Source organism: Colossoma macropomum, unplaced genomic scaffold, assembly GCF_904425465.1.
Source record: "Colossoma macropomum unplaced genomic scaffold, Colossoma_macropomum, whole genome shotgun sequence".
NCBI lineage: Eukaryota > Metazoa > Chordata > Actinopteri > Characiformes > Serrasalmidae > Colossoma > Colossoma macropomum.
Genome location: NW_023494795.1, coordinates 8,140,527 through 8,159,712, shown reverse-complemented (window position 1 = coordinate 8,159,712; position 19,186 = coordinate 8,140,527). Strand labels below are relative to the sequence as shown.

At 37.7% G+C, this 19,186-nt stretch overlaps 1 protein-coding gene across 1 annotated transcript; it reads left to right on the top strand.

The window, feature by feature from the left end:
- The first annotated feature begins 3,308 nt into the window (after positions 1-3,308).
- Positions 3,309-18,359, top strand: ppil4 (peptidylprolyl isomerase (cyclophilin)-like 4). The gene is made up of 13 exons (XM_036581339.1): positions 3,309-3,419; positions 5,319-5,386; positions 5,549-5,613; positions 6,302-6,419; positions 7,336-7,478; positions 7,876-7,972; positions 10,177-10,293; positions 10,386-10,510; positions 12,595-12,661; positions 14,001-14,112; positions 14,247-14,343; positions 15,496-15,619; positions 17,936-18,359. Exons 1-13 carry the CDS (start codon positions 3,350-3,352, stop codon positions 18,179-18,181), a joined length of 1,449 nt encoding a protein of 482 aa, XP_036437232.1. The 5' UTR covers positions 3,309-3,349; the 3' UTR covers positions 18,182-18,359.
- The last annotated feature ends 827 nt before the right edge of the window (positions 18,360-19,186 follow it).

Here is a 19,186-nt window from a genome sequence, read left to right as displayed (position 1 = left end):
AATAATGTAAATGCTCCCTCAAAGGTACAACAGTGGTTTTAAGGTCCAATTGTGCACCTTAAATAAGTTTTCCCAGGTGAAAAGTACATATTTGTACCTTTTCATAACCGAATGTTTTAAAACAGAACAGTAAAACAAAAAGCCTGGAGACGAGACGGGGTGCGTGGAGTCAATACAACTATAATTTCAATGGATTATGGTACAATTATGTTCCCTGACTAAAGGTACTGAGATGTACCCTTTAAAGTACCACCCTAGTGACAAGAGGGGAACTGCCCCAGTGACAGTTTACTACCTTTATTTCTGAGAGTGTAGAATGTCCGAAAAAAGGACACGTTTTATTTAACGTGGCCATAACAAGTAATGAATATGTAAATTGTGATGCAGCCCACGGCCTTTTATAGTTTTCTACAGGATTAAAAAATGCTTTAAAGAATATTTGAAAGCTTCTGGATCCCTAACCAGATCCCGAAACCAACACAAACATATTTTCTGTGCGAAGAGCTCCTTTTTTCTGGTTCTGGTGTTTTTTTAACAGCTTTGTTATGAAACGTAAATGTAAAGGCAAAAAACACAATGGAAAAGTAATAATCACAATGTCCAAATTCAACAATTTCTTCTTTTAGTAAGGTAAAAAAATTGTGCATAAATAGCCAGCTAAGAGTTTTAGGCACTGACTCATTAATAAGCTAGCTGGTCAACTCACTAACCTAATTTTTACTTTTGAGACAAACATATGAAGAGCGCTAGCAACAAGCATGGACACTGGTCTGCAAGCTAAACTGCTCACCACACAGTTATTTAACATAATAAAAATAGATATTTAGATATATGTTTAAGTTTGATAGTGGGATTCTTTTGGTGACACAGTTGCTTAATGCAAATGGTCAATTTTTACATAATAAAGAATTTTTGGAAAAAAGTAGTAAAACCAAAAGAATATGCAGTTCTTCTTAATGCAATTCCAATCAATTTGTAGAAATCCTTGTTTATCAGATTTAACCATATTCAACACTAGAGGTGGGTAATCCAGGTCCAAAAAGTAAAAACCCTCCCCAGGATTTTGTTCCAACTGCCTGAACACCTTTGCTGCTGGTTTGAGCAAATTAGAGAAGTCAAGCAGTTGGAAGTCAAGCAATTACCCACCTCTATTCAATACTAATGGCAACATCTTTGTTGAGAATGTTGATATGGTAAAAAATTTGTGTAATAAAAAGCATTGTTATGAATATTCTTTGTAATGTGACATTCCATGTTTTTTTTATTTATTTATTTTTTTGGTCATGTTTATTTGATAATATCTATGGAAAAAAGTATAGAAAATCCAAAACAAATACTGCATTAATAATAAGGTAAAGAGGTGTCATTCAAGAAATTTCATAGAAGAAGATACCTGTATTTTTTTGGACTAGAGAAAGAAATAATAATTTGTCTGTTTTACCACTGTATTTACACAAGACTGTACACAACGTTTTTGGAAGGAAGCTGAGGAGTACTGAATTATATTGGATTGATTAATTTGATGAGTCATTTTATTTTAGATATGATAGCTAAAAGTAGGAAAATTATTAATTATATATATATATATATATATATATATATATATGTGTGTGTGTGTGTGTGTGTGTTTGTGTGTGTGTGCAGAGAGATAGATAGATAGATAGATAGATAGATAGATAGATAGATAGATAGATAGATAGATAGATATTGTATTTCTGCATATTGTTTAAAACCATTTCTCTTAACAATACTTACGTTTTTGTAGGTAAAAATCTCACGTTACACTATTAGAACAGAAACAAGTGAACCGAAATACAGTAGAAAGTAACAATTATTTCTTATTTTGAAATAAATAGGTAATATCTTGTGACATAGTCTGTAAAAAAAAATTCTGGCCCCCCCCCCCCCCCCCCAGCCATTGGCATACATAAAACACAGCTAACTGCATTATTGTTATTTATATTTATTTGAGCGAATGAGTGGTTTCTGCCATGATAAAAGCTTCTTAATGTGTCTTTTGTCACATGCCTAAAACTTTTGCACAGTGCTGTGTATATGTATTGTTTATAATGATATTTCTTTAATAATATTAGTAATAAAGTGGAGGAACTGTTGGGTTGCAGTCGATGTTTTGCAGCTGTAGACCTGCGTTGAAAACCATACTATACTGTGTTATACGTACTACAATTACTACAGTCATGAATGTACCATACTAACAAATTTATGACAGTAGTATGCAGGATTGGACGAAGCCTTGGTGTTCATGTGAACTGAAAATAACTTTTTCGTATTAATTTTAAAAATAACACACAGTTAATATGATCACAATCGTCATATAAACGTGATCATGGGAGTCCATGATTTTATAAGACATGTAATCAGTAATCAGTTGTACCAAACTCATTCACACTGGAGCATTTTATAATTCATTCATTCATAATAAACACAAGAAGTATATTTTGAGATTATTAATCATAATTATGCATGTATATAGCCACTTAAATACATGTATATAGCCACTTAAAAACAATGAATAAAATAAAATCTCTCTTTGTGCTCATTTTGCTTAGTTGAAGAATCATCTGTTGTATCTTTGTTCATATTCTTAAAGTTTTTGGGACCAGATAACTCTATTTGTATTTGTAATTTTTTGTCTGTTTTAATGGTGCCTAAAGGCCTGCATGCTGAAATCCTGTCAGGAACGACAGCAGCGTTAGCTTACCAGCCCACCAGCCTTCTGCTATTTTTTTACTGTATTTTTTTTTTTGTCTTTTTAGAACATATTTATATAACATTAACATCTTTTGTGTTTTCTTCAAGGGTTCTTTAATAAAGCCAATGGTCCTATTTAGAACCCTGAGTTCCATGTAGAACCATTTCATGTTTAAAGGGTTCTTTTCATGGTGAAATGGCTCTTCAGATTGATGGAGAATGTGTTGTATTTGGTTCTATAAGGATCATTTATTCTCCCTCAATCTGAAGAAGCCTTTCACCGAAGAACCACAGGGCCGTTGACTTTAGTAAGGACACTTGAACAACCATCTTTTTTTAGTGAACTGTCGTATTCAGTGATTCAGTATTCAGTGTAACACAGAGATTCAGTTCAGCAATCTGAGAAACCAGAGAACAGCCAGGGTGTGAAAGCACAATGACGCCGATCATGTAAACACTAACAGACATTTTAAAGTTAAACAGCCTGTAAAATAACCTCTATATCAGAGCTTCCAGTGACTCTGGGTGAGTTTCTGGTTTTTAGCTGGTCTCTCTGGAGACAGCTAGAGGGGGCTTTTACTTTTCGTGAGGAGCTTTCGGCGCATGCGCAGTGCGCGCTCTGTCGGTTTGAAGCAGAATGGCGGTGCTGCTGGAAACAACTTTAGGAGACATTGTAGTGGATTTATACACAGAGGAGAGACCCAAAGGTGGGACTTATCAGACAGTACTGCTAAATCATGAAGTCAGCTCTTTAGAAATATATAGGGGGATTTATTATTTTAGGGAAATAGACAGCGTTAGCTACTCTTCGGCTGGTGTAGAGATACAGTGCTAACGTTAGTTAGCTAGCATTCATGAACGACGTTCGTCAGGTAACGTTAACCTAGACCTGTCTGTGTAGAAATACGCGAATTGAAATTTATAATCAAAATTTCTTTAGAAATATATTTATTTAGATATATATACAGGAGTTTACCTGTATCTTCTGGAAATGCATTTAGCTAGAGAAGTTAAATGAAGTCCAGCTGAATCAGGTTTTGTTAAAACGTATATCAGTTTAAATGTATCTGCAGCACCTCTTTACAAAGATATCTATATTTGTAAAGATATATCTCTGTTTCTGGAAAATTCAGATATATCTCTTTATAGAGAGGTCGAGCCTGTTTTGAGGATTTGTCGACTGTACCAACTCTACCGTTATTTAACGGTTATCGCGATATTAAAATTTGCGGTGTTGACATTGGAGAATCCTGCGATATGCAAATGGGCTCTTGAACCAATCACAGACGTTCTTTACTGTGCATTATTAGCATCCTGACCCTACTTCGTGTAAATATGAAAAAGACTACAGAAATGCAGAAGAGGTGCACTTGAAAAATAAGACATGTAAATTGTTTGGCATTCAGTGGGATTATCCCAGTTTTGCAGTCGTCCAGTTTTTACTTTATTATCACACACCCTAATTACTAAACTCCTCCTGCAAATGATTGAAAACAATATATGGTATTGGCAGATATTTGTTTAGGAAAACTCTCGGCATCAGGAAGATGTTTAGATTTGATCGATGTTTCAAACCGTTGTTCGATGAAGTATTTACCGGGATATGGGAGAGCTGAATGCTTAGGTGATGCTGGGCTGCTGTCCAAAAATATCTGCATTTTGTCCATTTTACTGCATTTGGAACCCGATACGGGCACCAGCTAATCATTCTAATAGGCCCCTGAAGCTGTGCATTATTCTGTATCTGCTGTCTTCTTGTAAAAAAATAAATGCCTTTTTCGAAAATCGACTAAGACAAGGAAATGTTCCAAACCTGATACGTTCTGTCTTATGTATATTCTTCTTGTAATTCTCTGAATTACAGCATTTTAAGCAGTCAAAATACTAATGCCGCATACAAGCTATGACTCTTTTGCATTGAGATGATGTCTCATGAAACATAGTATACGCTACGTAGACTAGACACTAGACACTCAAACTGGTACTACTGCCAAAGCAGCTTGGGGTTTTGCGTAAGGTATCTTTTTGATGTCAGCTCAATGTGCAGCAGTGTTGGCTTGCTTGTATTTTGGCTTCCTAATGACCTTGTAATCCAGAGGGTCGGCTTTAGGACATTTTAGTTCACCGCGGTGCAATAGAAGCTGTTTTCAAAATGCTGTTGTTGTTTTTCTTATAGAGACAACCCAGTGTTTTGTTACAGCTCTGTTGATAATTGTGACTGTTTTCTAATACTGGAGTGCTCAGTTTGTTCTAACGGTACCTTTGATTGTTGCTATATCATTATAATACTGATTAGCCAGCCACCTTCTGACTAGGGGTTTGCATGTGGGCGTTATGGCACATATGAAAGTCCAGCAACATGACCGGCCGTATCTTCTGATATGATGGACTGAATAGCATTATGTCCCTTTCTGTATCTGTATTATAAAATGAGCTGAGTTTATTACAATTATTTGCCATAAACTAAGATTCAGACTAACCTCATGTGTTCCTCATTCATTGGTCAGCTTACTCAGAATAATTAGCGTGAATTGGTAAAGTGCTGTAAATTAAATAATAGCATTGTTGACTGGTCATTATTGTCATGTTTTTGATCTGTTTTGTAGCCTGCTTAAACTTCCTGAAGCTATGTAAGATCAAGTTTTACAACTACTGCCTCATTCACAATGTTCAGGTAAGAAGAGCAGAAGACACTCTCAAAATTTGTATGTATGTATTATTTACAGCTTTGTAGTTAACCTAACATATAGGCTGAATTTACTATAATACTGTATTACTATCACAAAAATACAGTGATGCACTCAGTTGCACTGCTTGTCTATTCTTTCCCTCTCAGAGAGATTTCATCATTCAGACTGGTGACCCCACAGGGACGGGACGAGGCGGAGAGTCAGTGTTCTGGTCAGTAATAACATTTTGTGATAATGTTTTGATTTGACCAGTTTTGAACTGTTGGAAGCTCCTTTATCATTTCGAGTCATGTAAGTGAAAGCAAGGAGAGTGTTTGTCCAGTTTAGCTATTAAAGGAATGGTTCAGCAGAAAATACCATTTACACATTTTTCCCTTTACCCCAGATGTAGTCAGTCAGCCAAGAGATTTTAGTGTCCAAATGTTGCTTCTTTAGTATTGCACTGAAGCTATGAGGGTAACGCTGCTAACAAATAGTAGAAGTTAATAGTCACCCAAATCCTTTCTGTAAATAGATCCCCAAAAGTTCTCTCAACCGGCTCAAATTGCATCCAGGTCTTCATTAAGGTCACACAGACTTGTTGATGTGATACAGGGCACAGTATGACTTACTATGTGACATAAGCTGCCATGACATACAACATTATGTCATCTGTTATGACAGTTACCGGTAATGGTAACATGACACTGTTGTATTACTGAACAAACTCTGTCATAACAGGATATGACATAGAGATAATATAGCATTATATTTTTATGAGTGCTCTACTTGTTGGTCATTTAGAACATTTTCCTCCTTTTATACCAGCCTTTTTAAATCTAACTGCCAGTATTAATGTTGGTACTTGTTGTAGAACATTGAGTCTTGGTGTTGTGAATGTTGTGTGTCTTTGTCCACAGTAAGCTGTATGGGGATCAGGCTCGGTTCTTCGATGCTGAGAAAGTGCCCCGGATCAAGCACAAGAAGAAGGGAACCGTTTCCATGGTGAACAACGGCAGTGATCAGCACGGCTCTCAGGTTTGTCATTCTCTGTCATGACTCTGTCATTCTGTCATGCAATCACTACAGATGTGCTAGAAGAGTAATGCTGAGTTTACATGTTTGTGTTGGGAGGTGTTCTGTGCGGTAACACTTTACTTGAACTTTGCTACATAACATGAACGTGAACAGGTCGTAAACACGTCATGCAAAATATCATATGCTGTCATGAGCTGTATGTCATGTTACCATTACTTATAAATATCATGACAGATACCACAATGGTTGTTATGACAGCTTATGTCACATGCTCGTTTTTGTTAACCGTCATGACATAAAATGTCGTTATGACATCTGTCATGACAATTGACAGTGATGGTAATGTGACATTTATCATGACAAGTTTATGGCATGGTTATGTCAGTGTTGTGTAGCAAAGTTTAAGTAAAATGTTACCTTCCATGCCTTTTATCAGCAATGGTATGTGACCGAAGGGCGGCATCCAGCCGTGTAAATGTTGCCATAGTGATTCCGTTACTGGAAGAACAGTGCCTTTTTTTGCCAGTGTGCTGGTCTTATGTGCTTAATTGCTTTGCAGTATGTAAACTCTGGTGTATTAACACAGTGGTTCTTACATTTTTGGATCAAACCAGAGCTTCTAAATACCACCTACAAGCTATCATCTCAAAGAAACTAGCCTACTGAAATATCATTGACCAGCATAACACTTCACACATCTGCAGACACACGTGCTCGTATAATAATGATAATAAAACTGGGCATTATTCCTATCAGCTGTAACGTTAAACTTGATTTTTGCAAGGTATTCTTAAATATATACATATATATTTTTTTGGTGTAGTGTTATTTTTGTGTGTTCCAGTTTGTACGTCTTGCATGGTTCTCACAGGTTTTCATTGCTTTGCTTTGTTGCTTACATTTTACTTTTTTACAGTTTCTGATCACTACAGGAGAGAATCTAGACTATTTGGATGGCGTTCACACCGTGTTTGGGGAGGTAACGGAGGGCATGGATGTCTTGGCCAGAATTAACGAATCTTTCGTGGACAAGGATTTTGTTCCTTATCAGGACATCAGGTAGAACAGAAAAGAGAATGTAGCCTTATATCACATTTTGACATGTTAAGACAGTTTGGTAAAGAAGTCCATCTTGAAATAGAATTTGTAGTTGATGCTTTGTGTTTTTCACTTTATTATATGGTCAAAAGAGGTAATTTGTTAACCTTTCAATTATTTATGCTTAGTGTGGTTAAATCAATTACATTTATTTTACTACTTAATGTAGTGTGTCTTATTGTAGTGTTTCTCTTTATTTTTTAAAAAAGCCAGTTGAAATACACTTCATCTGAACAGCTGTCGGTCATTATTCTATTTGGTCTGCAGTCCTTACTGGGTCTTATTAACTAATGGCTGAGGGTCACTCTGATATGGTCAGTTTTTCATTTGTTCCCCTTTCTTCTGGCTGTGGTTTCAGAATAAATCACACAGTGATTCTGGATGACCCGTTTGATGACCCCCCAGATCTGCCGGTGCCGGACCGTTCTCCAGAACCCACTAAAGAACAGCTGGATGTGAGTGTTGCAGCCTACAGCCAACATTTTGTAGAAGGTGTACGCTAAAGTGCATCAGAATACCATGTTTTTGTGTTTATAGGAAGCAGTCGGTAGTGATTTTGGTGGATTAACAATATTATCTTGCAATATTAAAGTCTTAACTACCAGTATTTTTGCTCTGAGGCTGTGGTCAGTAACATTGCTGCCGTGTGAGTCATGTAAGAATCAGCCTCAGATACGGCCAGCCCTTATCGGAGCAATTGAGAAACCACCACATGGATGAGATGGATGGAATGCACAAAATCAGTCACAAGATTTACTGCAAAGGAAATGGAAAATTTTCAAACCGTAAAAAAACATCTTTCAAACATGTCTTGCTGTCAGTGGGTGCTGCAGGAAAACCTCCATGTGCCCAAATTATAAAATGTGGTATTTTTAAAGGAATTGAATTAGGCCGATAGAGTTCAGTCCTACAGAGATTCTCTCTTTTTTCCAAATATGAACAGCGAATGTCATCAATTTTGAAAAATTAATATTGCCCAACCTTAGATGGCAGAGTTTGTCAAAATGTGGAAGCACTTGTCATATTAATAGTGTTTATTTAATGTACAGTGATAACATATTCAGTGTTTATTTTAAGCTGCACTATGTACGATTTTTCGGTTAAAACAGAAAGAAGTAGCAGAAGAAAAAAGTAAGCTGAAATATGGTGTGCGTGTGCTGCTGCGAGTTTCTCTGTAAATCCTGAGATTATAGTTGAAAAGTCATGTTGGATATTATAGGAATTTTTCAGACCATGCCATACCTCTCATATGACTCAAATGCAAAATCAGTATTACACTGATGATAACAATAATAGATTGTTCACTGACATCCTTGTAAGACACGTCCTTCACCAAGTTTTGACTGAGTTCTCTGAATATGCCTTCAACGTGCTCACAGTCATCAGATTCATCTACTCAGTGAAGGGGTCTGAAGCAGGTCCCACGGTACTCAATGTTCTTCGGCACTTTACTTGCAATTAGTGTTCAATGTTAACTTTTCTTCCTGAAAAAATTCACTGCCCCGAAACAAATTCCTACTGTCCTGAACAAATCTTTGTATTTTAAGGTGTTATAAATAAGCACACATAAACTAATATATTTTGTTAATATATTCTTAAAATAAAATGTTTTTTAACAAAACTGCTCAAATTCCTACCACTGACTTTTATTTCTATTTTACTATAAATAAATTCACATTAAAGTTATCAATAATCTTGACGTTAGCATTTGCACACATAAGTTAGCAAATATTACCTTACCTTCAGTATCAGTATAATACTGGCTACCAAGTTCCAGTCCATTTTCAATTTGATCTAATTTGATCTATTTCATGTGGCTAGTCGGTGAAGGGTCTTTCTCTCTTAACCGTATAAGATATGCTGTTGTGACTAATTTGGCCAACCTGGAATCTGCTTCACTGTTCATTCGTCGTATGCACATGTCGAGACGCGCTAGCAGCTTTTTTTTCGCTGCTACACATGCAATGTAACAGAAAGACTTGTGACACTGAAGCGACTGTTTCCTAAAAGGTGTAGTTCAGGCAAAAAAGAACCACATTTATCTGCTTTGTCAGGATTTTCCCCACAAACTTTACAGAACATCTCAGGTATAGAGGGGTCAAAATTGAGCCATGAGAACTGAGTTTTCCATGAGGGAATGAAGCTGCAGACTCTTACTACGTATTCGCGCTTCACCGACATTTTCCTGTGCACCTCACGTTTATCAACACATAAAACCATTGGTTTGTTTTAACTGGACGAATGGGTAAGACCATGTTTGTATGTTATATATTCAAGTGAGTTGAGTTTGGCCTCAGTTACGTTGTTCTGTTAACACACTGCGGCTCCCACCCCAACATGATTGTTCGCGCTGCTGTCCCGACATCGCGTTTACTTGCCCCGGGCAGTCGTTGTTGTTGAACCCTGAATTACATGTTTCCCCAAATCCCCTTTAAATGCACTGACAAAAACAGAAACAGTGAACATGATTGCTCCAATTAATGTGAGCTGTAATAAGTTCTGTCTTTAATGAAGTCAGACTGTATCTGAGGCAGAAGTGACCGATACTGATCCTACAGGGACCAAAACAAATTGAAGAACAGACCTGGTTGAGCAGAGGAAAAAACTTGGCCCTCTTTTTTTTAGTTTCTCTGTGATGATTTTGGTGTGTGTGTTTCAGAGCGGCCGTATTGGAGCGGATGAATCGGTAAACGATACTGAAGGGAAGGATCCTGAGGAGCTGGATGAGTTACTAAAAGAAAAGGAAGCAAAGACTCAGGCCATACTCTTGGAGATGGTAAGACACGATGGACATGGAGAGACACAGAAACATCTTAGATTTGAATGTTTGATGTGTTCATCAAAAAGAAGACCCTGTGTGTGGTTTAGGTGGGTGACCTGCCTGATGCAGACATCAGACCTCCGGAAAACGTGCTGTTTGTGTGTAAGCTGAACCCAGTCACCACAGATGAGGACTTGGAGATCATCTTCTCCCGCTTCGGCCAAATCCAGTGGTATAGTGCTCACTGCTTTTGTCTCATTCATTCAGCATATTTTTTAAATTAGTTCATCTAAAGCCCTATTTGAACTAGATTAATTCTAACTGGGGAAGTGTGATATGGTAAGGTGAGGCCTACCCCATCACTAATGAATATCATCCCTTGAACTATAAAATACATGTGTGTGTGTGTGTGTATGGGAAGGTACTTACCTGTGTCTGCCTGTGAATGGGAAAATAGTAAAAGGGGGACAGCAGGGAGACCTGCGTACCTTATCCTTATCGGGAGGATCCACCGATGGGGAGAAAAGGGGGGGGTCTATGCCTCATCTAATACCCTGTGGGGGAAGAAGAAAGTAGTTAAGTTGTTATAAGTTAATGGCCAAGAAAATGTATATACTGGTAATGAATTATTTAACCTAGGTTGATTGTATATAGCGCTATCGTTTGTTTCATGTGTAAACCGCACTGTTCTGACCTCATGGTGGGGAATGGGATCTCCGAGGGCGGGGCTTTAGACTTAAAACCCAAGGGTTCCTCGGAGAGGGAGGCTACTTCTCCTCATGACTGTTTGCCACCGGAAAACACTAGCAGCTTGTAGTGTCCGAAGTAATAGTGTGAGGGAAGTTGTAAAGGGAGTTGGGACGCAGTCTCGCGGCTGCTTCCCATGCCATGACTAAGCCTGACCTTAGTGCACACTGTAAATACTTTATTTTCCATTTATTTTTCCTTTTGTACAGTTTTTGTTTTCACATTGTGTAAATAAACTACTTGCTTGTGCACTCTGCTTTTGGTCCTGCCCATCCTAATGGTCGTCTCACCCTCACAGACCTTGCCAGTAAGCCACACGTAAAACCCAAAATCCTTTTCTCGGGGTTTAACATCTTCACAGGAGGTACTAATATTTACAGACGGCTTTAAACCAGTATGAATCTGCAGTGTGTGTAGTTTTTACAGTCTGACAGTAATAATTGTGGAGAGATTTTAATCCAGTGTGAATCTGCAGTGTGTGTAGTTCTTGCAGTCTGACCATAATAATTGTGGACTGACTTTAATCCAGTATGAGTCTGTAGTATGTATAGTTTTTACAGTCTGACAGTAATAATTGTGGAGTGACTTCAATCCAGTATGAATCTATAGTAGGTGTAGTTTTTGCCTTTGTGGAAGTAACATTTGGGGAGTAATTTTAATCTAGTATGTATCTGTAATCTGTATAATTTTTTATAGTCTGACTAACAACGCAGAGTGATTTTAATCCAGTGCAAGTCTGTAGTGTGTATAGTTTTTACTCTCACAGTAATAATTGTGGAGTGACATTAATCCAGTATGAATCTGCAGTGTGTGTAGTTTTTACAGTCCTGCCACTAATAATTGTGGAGTGATTGTAATTCAGTATGAATCTCTAGTGTGTGTAGTTGTTGCAGTGTGATGGTAATATTTGGGGAGTAATTTTAAACTTGTATGAATCTCTAGTTTGTATAATTTGTATAGTCAGTCTAACAATGCAGAGTGATTTTAATCGAGTATGATAATGCACTGTATTTAGTTTTCAGTCTGACAGTAATAATTGTGGAATGATGGGTCTTCTGTATGTTAAATGCAGAGCTTTCAGTCTGTGGGAGTTTGAGGGTGTCTTTAAAAAGTATGTTATAGGATCACTCTTAGTAAAATGGATCGAGCTGGAATAGTCAAAGATATTTCTGGAGCTGAAATAAGTTAATTATTTGAAAAATCTGATTTAAAAATACCAGTGAATCTCACTTATGAGTTCATTTTCAGGTTGTTCACTGACTGGAAATGGATTTTAGTCAGACTGAATTCAGAGAATTTCACAACACTGAACACTGAATCTGATTAAGTACCTCAATTGACTGACTCAGTTGAACCCTTAAGTCACAACGACTATTTCTTTTATATTGCTTGCCTATTTTGCTTTATTTATATAGTTATTTAGTTTTTAGGTCAGATTTCATACCACTGCCATCCACCTTAATTGAAACTACATTATTCATATTTAGCCAGTCAGACAGAGAGAGAGGGATGGGCAAGAGGAAACAATAAGGTTTTTTCTGGCTAATGAGTTTGTTTGTTTGTCTGCAGTTGTGAGATCATCAGGGACTGGAAGACAGGCGAATCTCTGTGCTACGCTTTCATAGAGTTTGAAAAGGTTTGTGCCAAATCTATTATTAATCCTACCACTGCTATCAAGAAAAAAAAAACACAGCTGCAGTCCCTGAGTAAAAATGTAATCATGAGTAGCACATAGGGATTAATTTTTTTGGCAGATTCTGATTATTTTTGCAGCTCAATCTCCAGATGGTTGATATTTATTAAAACACTTTTTCTATTAGGCAGAGTAACAGCGTAATTTTAATTTCTTTTTAATGGGTCACACTGGCACTTCAAACTCTCAAATGAAGAAATCACTTGCCTATTTCAGTAACATGAATCAAATGAATTACTGCAGCTGGCTGTTTAACACAATGAGTCATGCATAATTATGCTATGACATTGTGGTACAGGTGTAGCAGCATTCAGACACAGAGCACTTACCTGCCTCACTTTATTTGCATATTAAAATTGCAAAACACACACACACACACACACATACACATTTTATAAACCGCTCATGCTTCTGGGTCATGAAGGGGGCTGGAGCCTATCCCAGCAGTCACTGGGCCGAAGGCAGGATACACCCTGAACAGGTCGCCAGTCCATCACAGGGCAGACAAACAAGACATATACACAACACACTCACACCTAGGGGCAATTTAGCATATCCAGTTGGCCTGACTGCATGTCTTCGGGCTGTGAGAGGAAACCGGAGTACCCGGAGGAAACCCACGCAGACACGGGGAGAACATGAAAACTTCACACAGAAAGGACCCTGGTTACCCAGCCGGGGAACCGAACCCAGACCCTTCTTGCTTTTAGATTTCAGCACTACCCACTGCGCAATTTCAATACAAATTGGTCAAAATGAAAATGATAAATTGATTGACTGCTTGATTGTATGTGACCAAAAATCTGCTTTTAAATATAAATTAAGTCCAACACCGCTAGGGGTCAGCATGCAATCAATTTTGCATCCATCACAGTTGGTTTACAGGACTCTGATCACTGTCAGTGAACCAAATATCAAGAAAGGGATTTCAGGAGAGATCATGCATATTTTGCTGGTACTTTTGACCCTTTGAGAAAACTTTGTATAAAATTCATATAGATTGATTTCACATTTAGATGATCCATCTTCAGAAACTGAGCCTGAAGCATACACTTGATACATTGTGTTGTATGTTTACTTGTACACATATAAGGCCTGAAATGTTATCACAAACATGGCTACTTGTGAAAGAAACTGCTTGTGAGATTTTTGGTATTTATAGGTGTGCTTTGTCTGTTTATTAATTTACATTTCATTTTCCTCTAGTTATGTTGAGTGTTTTTGCATTGCATCACCTCTTCATAGGTATTGTCATCATACAACTGCTAACTTGTGTGTCCAGGTGGAGGACTGTGAGAAAGCGTACTTTAAGATGGACAACGTGCTGATTGATGACAGACGCATTCATGTGGACTTTAGCCAGTCTGTGTCCAAGATCAAATGGAAGGGCAAAGGTATGTGGGGGTTACGCTTACTTACCACTTTGTGCTATAGATTCGTGTAGTCCTAGGGGTGTCTGTGGTCTGCAATCGGGAGCTTGTTGAATTTTTTTCAAGTCATTAATTTGACCTTTTCTGTCTGTGTATAGGTGGGAAGTACACTAAAGATGACTTCAAGGCCTATGAGAAAGACCTGGACAACAGATCCAAACTGGCTCTGAAAGACAAAGCCAAACCCAAACAAGAGTATCCTATACTTTTTTCAGCAAAATACAGAATACCACATGATTTACAGAGGGAGGGGGCCCGAGTAAGATGAGTCTTTTGCAATGTCTGAAACGCGGAGTTATACGTTCCCTGTTTGAGTGGAGCGACCGGCGATCTGCTCTCCTGTGACCGAGTGTGAGTGACGAGATAAGTGGTGTAACTGTACTGTCCTACAGCGAACTCACCTCTTTCCGTACATTCTAACCAGCTTTAGCAGCGTTAATTCACAATCACAATCCTCACAACTACAGCGCTGTTACAGCGCTCGGACAGTCATATTTAAGTATGAATGCATTCCCAAGCAACGAAAGCGAAAGAAAGAAGTGAGTTCATGTGAGTTACAGCCCTGATTTAAACGAAAGTAAACTGAGGAAGCTGTGAGGCATTGGAGAGCAGGAGAGCGCTAGCTTTCCAAGCTAGCTGTTTTTAGTAGCTGGCTAACTTGAAGCAGCACTCCGTCACTCACACAACACGGAGAATTGACGATACTGTGGATCAAACACGACACAAAAGCACCGCTTTCAGTTTAAACGTACCTAAAAGGAGGACTCCATTTGTCTGGTGTTAGATTTATTGCGGTTCACCCCTTAACCTACTACGATAGTATAGAGAAATCCAGTCGTCGCTAGCTGGTGTCTGAATACTGTGATGTCACATTACAATACTGTGATGACTATTACAAAAATAACCATGCTTTTCCAGCTGGAAAAACAGCTCACCAGACACTTTCTCCCACTCTCCCATGACAGATTTGTGAAATGTTCCACTGTTTGGCGAGTGTTTGTCATGTTCTGAACATAAAGGATAGTTTAAAACAGCAGTTAACCACCCAGGAGCAAAATCAGCCTTCAAAGTGAAAGAAATCATGATTTGACATTTATCGCGATATGTATCGATATCGAACGATTTGAATTTTGTTTATCGTGATAACATTTTTGGCCGTATCGCCCAGCTCTAGCTTGGATGCACTAATACAAATGCGTAATAACCAGATTTCTCCAAATGTGCAGTTCTAAGCCTTGTTCTTAGGCAAGAAGACTGCATGAATAAGCTCTGTATTTCAGCAAGACTGAATGGGACTTTGGTCAGAAACGTCTGGGTGGTTTGTTTTCCGTAACAGTTTACTGCAAGCTCCCGTTACGAGCTTCTCCTAGATGATGACGAGGAGCAAGTCGATCGGAAGGATGATAGGAAACAGCGAGAGAAGAGGCGACAGTCAGATGATGAAGACGGCAGGAAGTCAAAGAAATCAAAGGTACAGATCAGTAAATTGGAAGATGAAATGAGTAAACAAAGTTTTGAGTTTGGCTCACTCTAGCTTGAATAAACAGACTGTTGAGACACAGTCAAAACAGAGTTCAGAAACTGATGGAGAACCAAAATTGGAGACAAAACTTATGGAGACTTCCCACGTGTTTTTTGCTCAGCAGCATTTATACTTAGTCAAATTTGATGTCTCTGGAGAACAGAGAAACAGATGGCTTCATGAATGTGTGGTAGTAGATACAAAGCAGTGGTCTGTATAATATTTTTACAATAGTTAAAGCTTAAGCCTCACCTCATCTGGCAGGCATTATCTTTTAATTAATATTGTTCTCAATAGCCTATAATCTATTTGATTTATCTAACATTGCATCTAATTTTTTGATGATCTGCCAGGCATGTTCCAGGCTTTTTCAGACATATTCATTGAAAGTAGCATTTTTATGTGCTTAAATTGGTCATCTTAGCATTTAGAGCTATCAACTGTTGGTTAAGCCTAGAGATGAAGCTGAAATCCTGGATGAATCTGATCCAATCCTTTAACGAACATAGATTGAAACATCACACACTCACTGAGTAGTTTGTGCTTGATGGCATACTTTTAGATGCTCATCATAAGTGAACTGCTGGTTGGGTTTAGGACAAGGTTTAGGTTAAGGTTTGGGAAGATTAAGGTGAATTTAATAGATATTTAATTGAATGTAAGTTAAGTGCAAGATAAGCGTCTCTACATTGAGCTAGCCAAATATAAGCCAGAAATAGCTCATTTTAAAGCTTAGTAGTTTTTAAAAGGCAAGATATTACTCAAATGTTTTGATGTATCGGAACAGGAAAAAGTGGTATTATTGTGCCGCCTCTAGTTAAGTTTGCATGGTTTAAGGGTTCTTTGCATTGTGAAAGTGTTCTTCGGATTGATGGAGAACATGCTATAGATTGTTCTATTTAGAACCTTTTTGAAAAGAGTTCTTCTATTGTTTCAAGCTCGACATCGAAGCAATAGAAGAACGCTTCTTGGTGCTCTGTGGAGCCCTTTTCAAAAAAGGTTCTACATAGAACCATATACATCACGTTCTCCATCAATCTGAAGAACACTTTCATGATGCAAAGTACCCTTTAATCATGCAAAGAGCTGTTTTGAGTGTTTCTATAGAGTATCATTTACTGAAGAACACTTGAAGGACCATCATTTTTAAGTGTACAACATCAAGCCTGTAACAGTAGAAGAACCCTTTTTTTTGCTGTATAGAACCCTTTTCAAAAAGGTTCTATATAGAACCATTTACAGTTAAATCATGCAAAGTGTTCATTGAGTGTTCATGGTTCTATATATACTATTTTCTTTACTGAAGAACCCTTGACGAAGTATCATTTTTAAGAGTGTACGATGTCAAGCCTGTACCAATAGAAGAACACTTTTTGGTGCTATATAGAACCCTTTTCAAAAAGGTTATGTGTAGAACCACCTACAATACATTATCCAGCAATCTGAAGAACGCTTTAATGATGCAGAGTACCTTTATTCATGCAGAGAGTACTTTGCATATTCATGGTTCTTCAGTAAAGAAAATGGTTCTATATAGAACTGTTGAAGAACCATTATTTTTAAGTATGTACTATAACTAACTAGGCTGATTCAGCCACTTTTTTCGAGCTAAAGTAATGATTAAAAAGTAATTTAATTATATAATAAATAAATTATAATTATGTAACATTAAGTAATGAAATAGTAATGGTTAAATTTTAGTTACACTCCTGCATTTTAGAGCAGGAAGTGAGACTGCATCCCTGTCCCTCATGGCCACATGGTGAGCAGTTAGATCCTCTTGTTTCAAGAAATTAAGATTAAGAATTGTCACTACTGAAACACATTTTCTGCAATTAACTTTTTTGTGTTGTATTGAAAAATATTCCGATTTTATGCATGTCTAAAACTGTTCAAAGCTGTGTCTGCTAGTCATAGACTGTCTAGCGTTTTTGAGTTCTGCTCAAATTGAGCTAAAATTGTCACCAGTGAAACATTTTCAGTTTCAGTAGTGTTATGATTGTTTTGTTAGTGATCAAATGAAATCTTCACTCATTTGCTTTAATAAACAGAAATAAACAGAATTAAGGTACAGGGTCACTCAAAGCAAAAGGATTTTAGCCTAAAGTCCAAATCAGTTAAAAGTCCAAAATATGTTTTCAACTCTGACTTTAAACCAATTTGGTAGAATGATCCATATACATGTTACTGGACCACTGATTTAAATCGAGATACTGATGTGGAAGGATGACTGCACGTCTCTTTCTCTGTGCGTTTCTCTTTCAGGATGCAGACGAAAGCCGAAGAGACCGAAAAGAGGGCAGGCAACGTTCGCGATCTCGGTCCAGAGACAAAGACAGAGAGAAGGACAGGCATAGAGACAGGGACAGAGACAGAGAGAGGGACAGAGATAGAGAACGAGAGAGAGACAGTCACCACAAACACGGTAAGCACAAGGAGAAGAGCCACAAACGGGATCGTAGTCGAAGCCCTAAGAAATCAAAGGACAAAGAGCGCAGCAGACATCGCTGAGGCTCTGCTGCTGACTTAACACTGACACAGTCTAAAGACGTTTTACACACACACACACACATACAAATTACCATCTCAATACCACCTTATGTTTTCTATGTTGTGTGAACATTGTGAAGAAGGGACCAACAGAGGTGGTCCAAAATTACATGGAATAAAATTGTGTTAAATTAACATACATTGACGTTAAGAATGTTTGTTTTTTCCTCTCACCTGTGAATTAGACTCTATTAATGTACATCTAAATAAGGACTCATATGAATATAATTGCAATAACAGATTTAAACTGTATGTTTCATTAGTAATACGGTCACTATTGACACTAGTTTTTCAGAGCCAGATCAGTTAACATAGCAATAACAAGAATGATGAACAGACTTTTGGTTTTAAAGGGGAATGCCACTAATTTTTCAAGATTTCTGCTTAAATCAATCATAAAAATATAAACAAGTAATTGAGAGGTATCGGATGTGAAGTGCTTTAGTTCTGGAGAAACTTCCAGACTCAGAATTGATCACAGTGGTGGTGATAGGAACCAGTTATCTGCTTCTGAAAAACACCTCACAGAAAGCTATTGCATGATTACGAATACACTGCCTGGTGCCTGAGGCATTATTTTATAAGTTTTGAGATGAGCTTTTGGCTTAAATATATGTTTTAACATTCATTTATGGCAGAGGTGTACATGCAGGGCATTGTACAGCAAAACAGTCCCCAGTGAAAACATAGTTTATTAATATTATACCATCATTAACATTTACATATAGAAACACACAAGAAGGCACATGTTGGATCTCTGCGTAGTTTATAAAATGGCTAAATTTGCATTCCAGCTATAGCAACCACTGGTTCCCATCACTGCTACTGTAAACCAGTCCAGGCTTTTTCTACAATGAACCAGAAAAAATGGTGGAATTCCCCTTCAGAGCACAAGCTGTCTCCTTAAACACAGTGTCTGTCTACAGAGTTTAGGTGTCCACAAAGAGGGTTGGTCTTTACTGCTGT

Excerpts from the sequence above, each read along its gene's own strand:
- ppil4 (XM_036581339.1), top strand. The coding sequence starts at position 3,350 with ATGGCGGTGCTGCTGGAAACAACTTTAGGAGACATTGTAGTGGATTTA. Across the intron at positions 7,973-10,176 it reads CCACTAAAGAACAGCTGGAT|AGCGGCCGTATTGGAGCGGA; the intron begins GTGAGTGTTGCA and ends TGTGTGTTTCAG. Across the intron at positions 10,294-10,385 it reads AGGCCATACTCTTGGAGATG|GTGGGTGACCTGCCTGATGC; the intron begins GTAAGACACGAT and ends TGTGTGGTTTAG.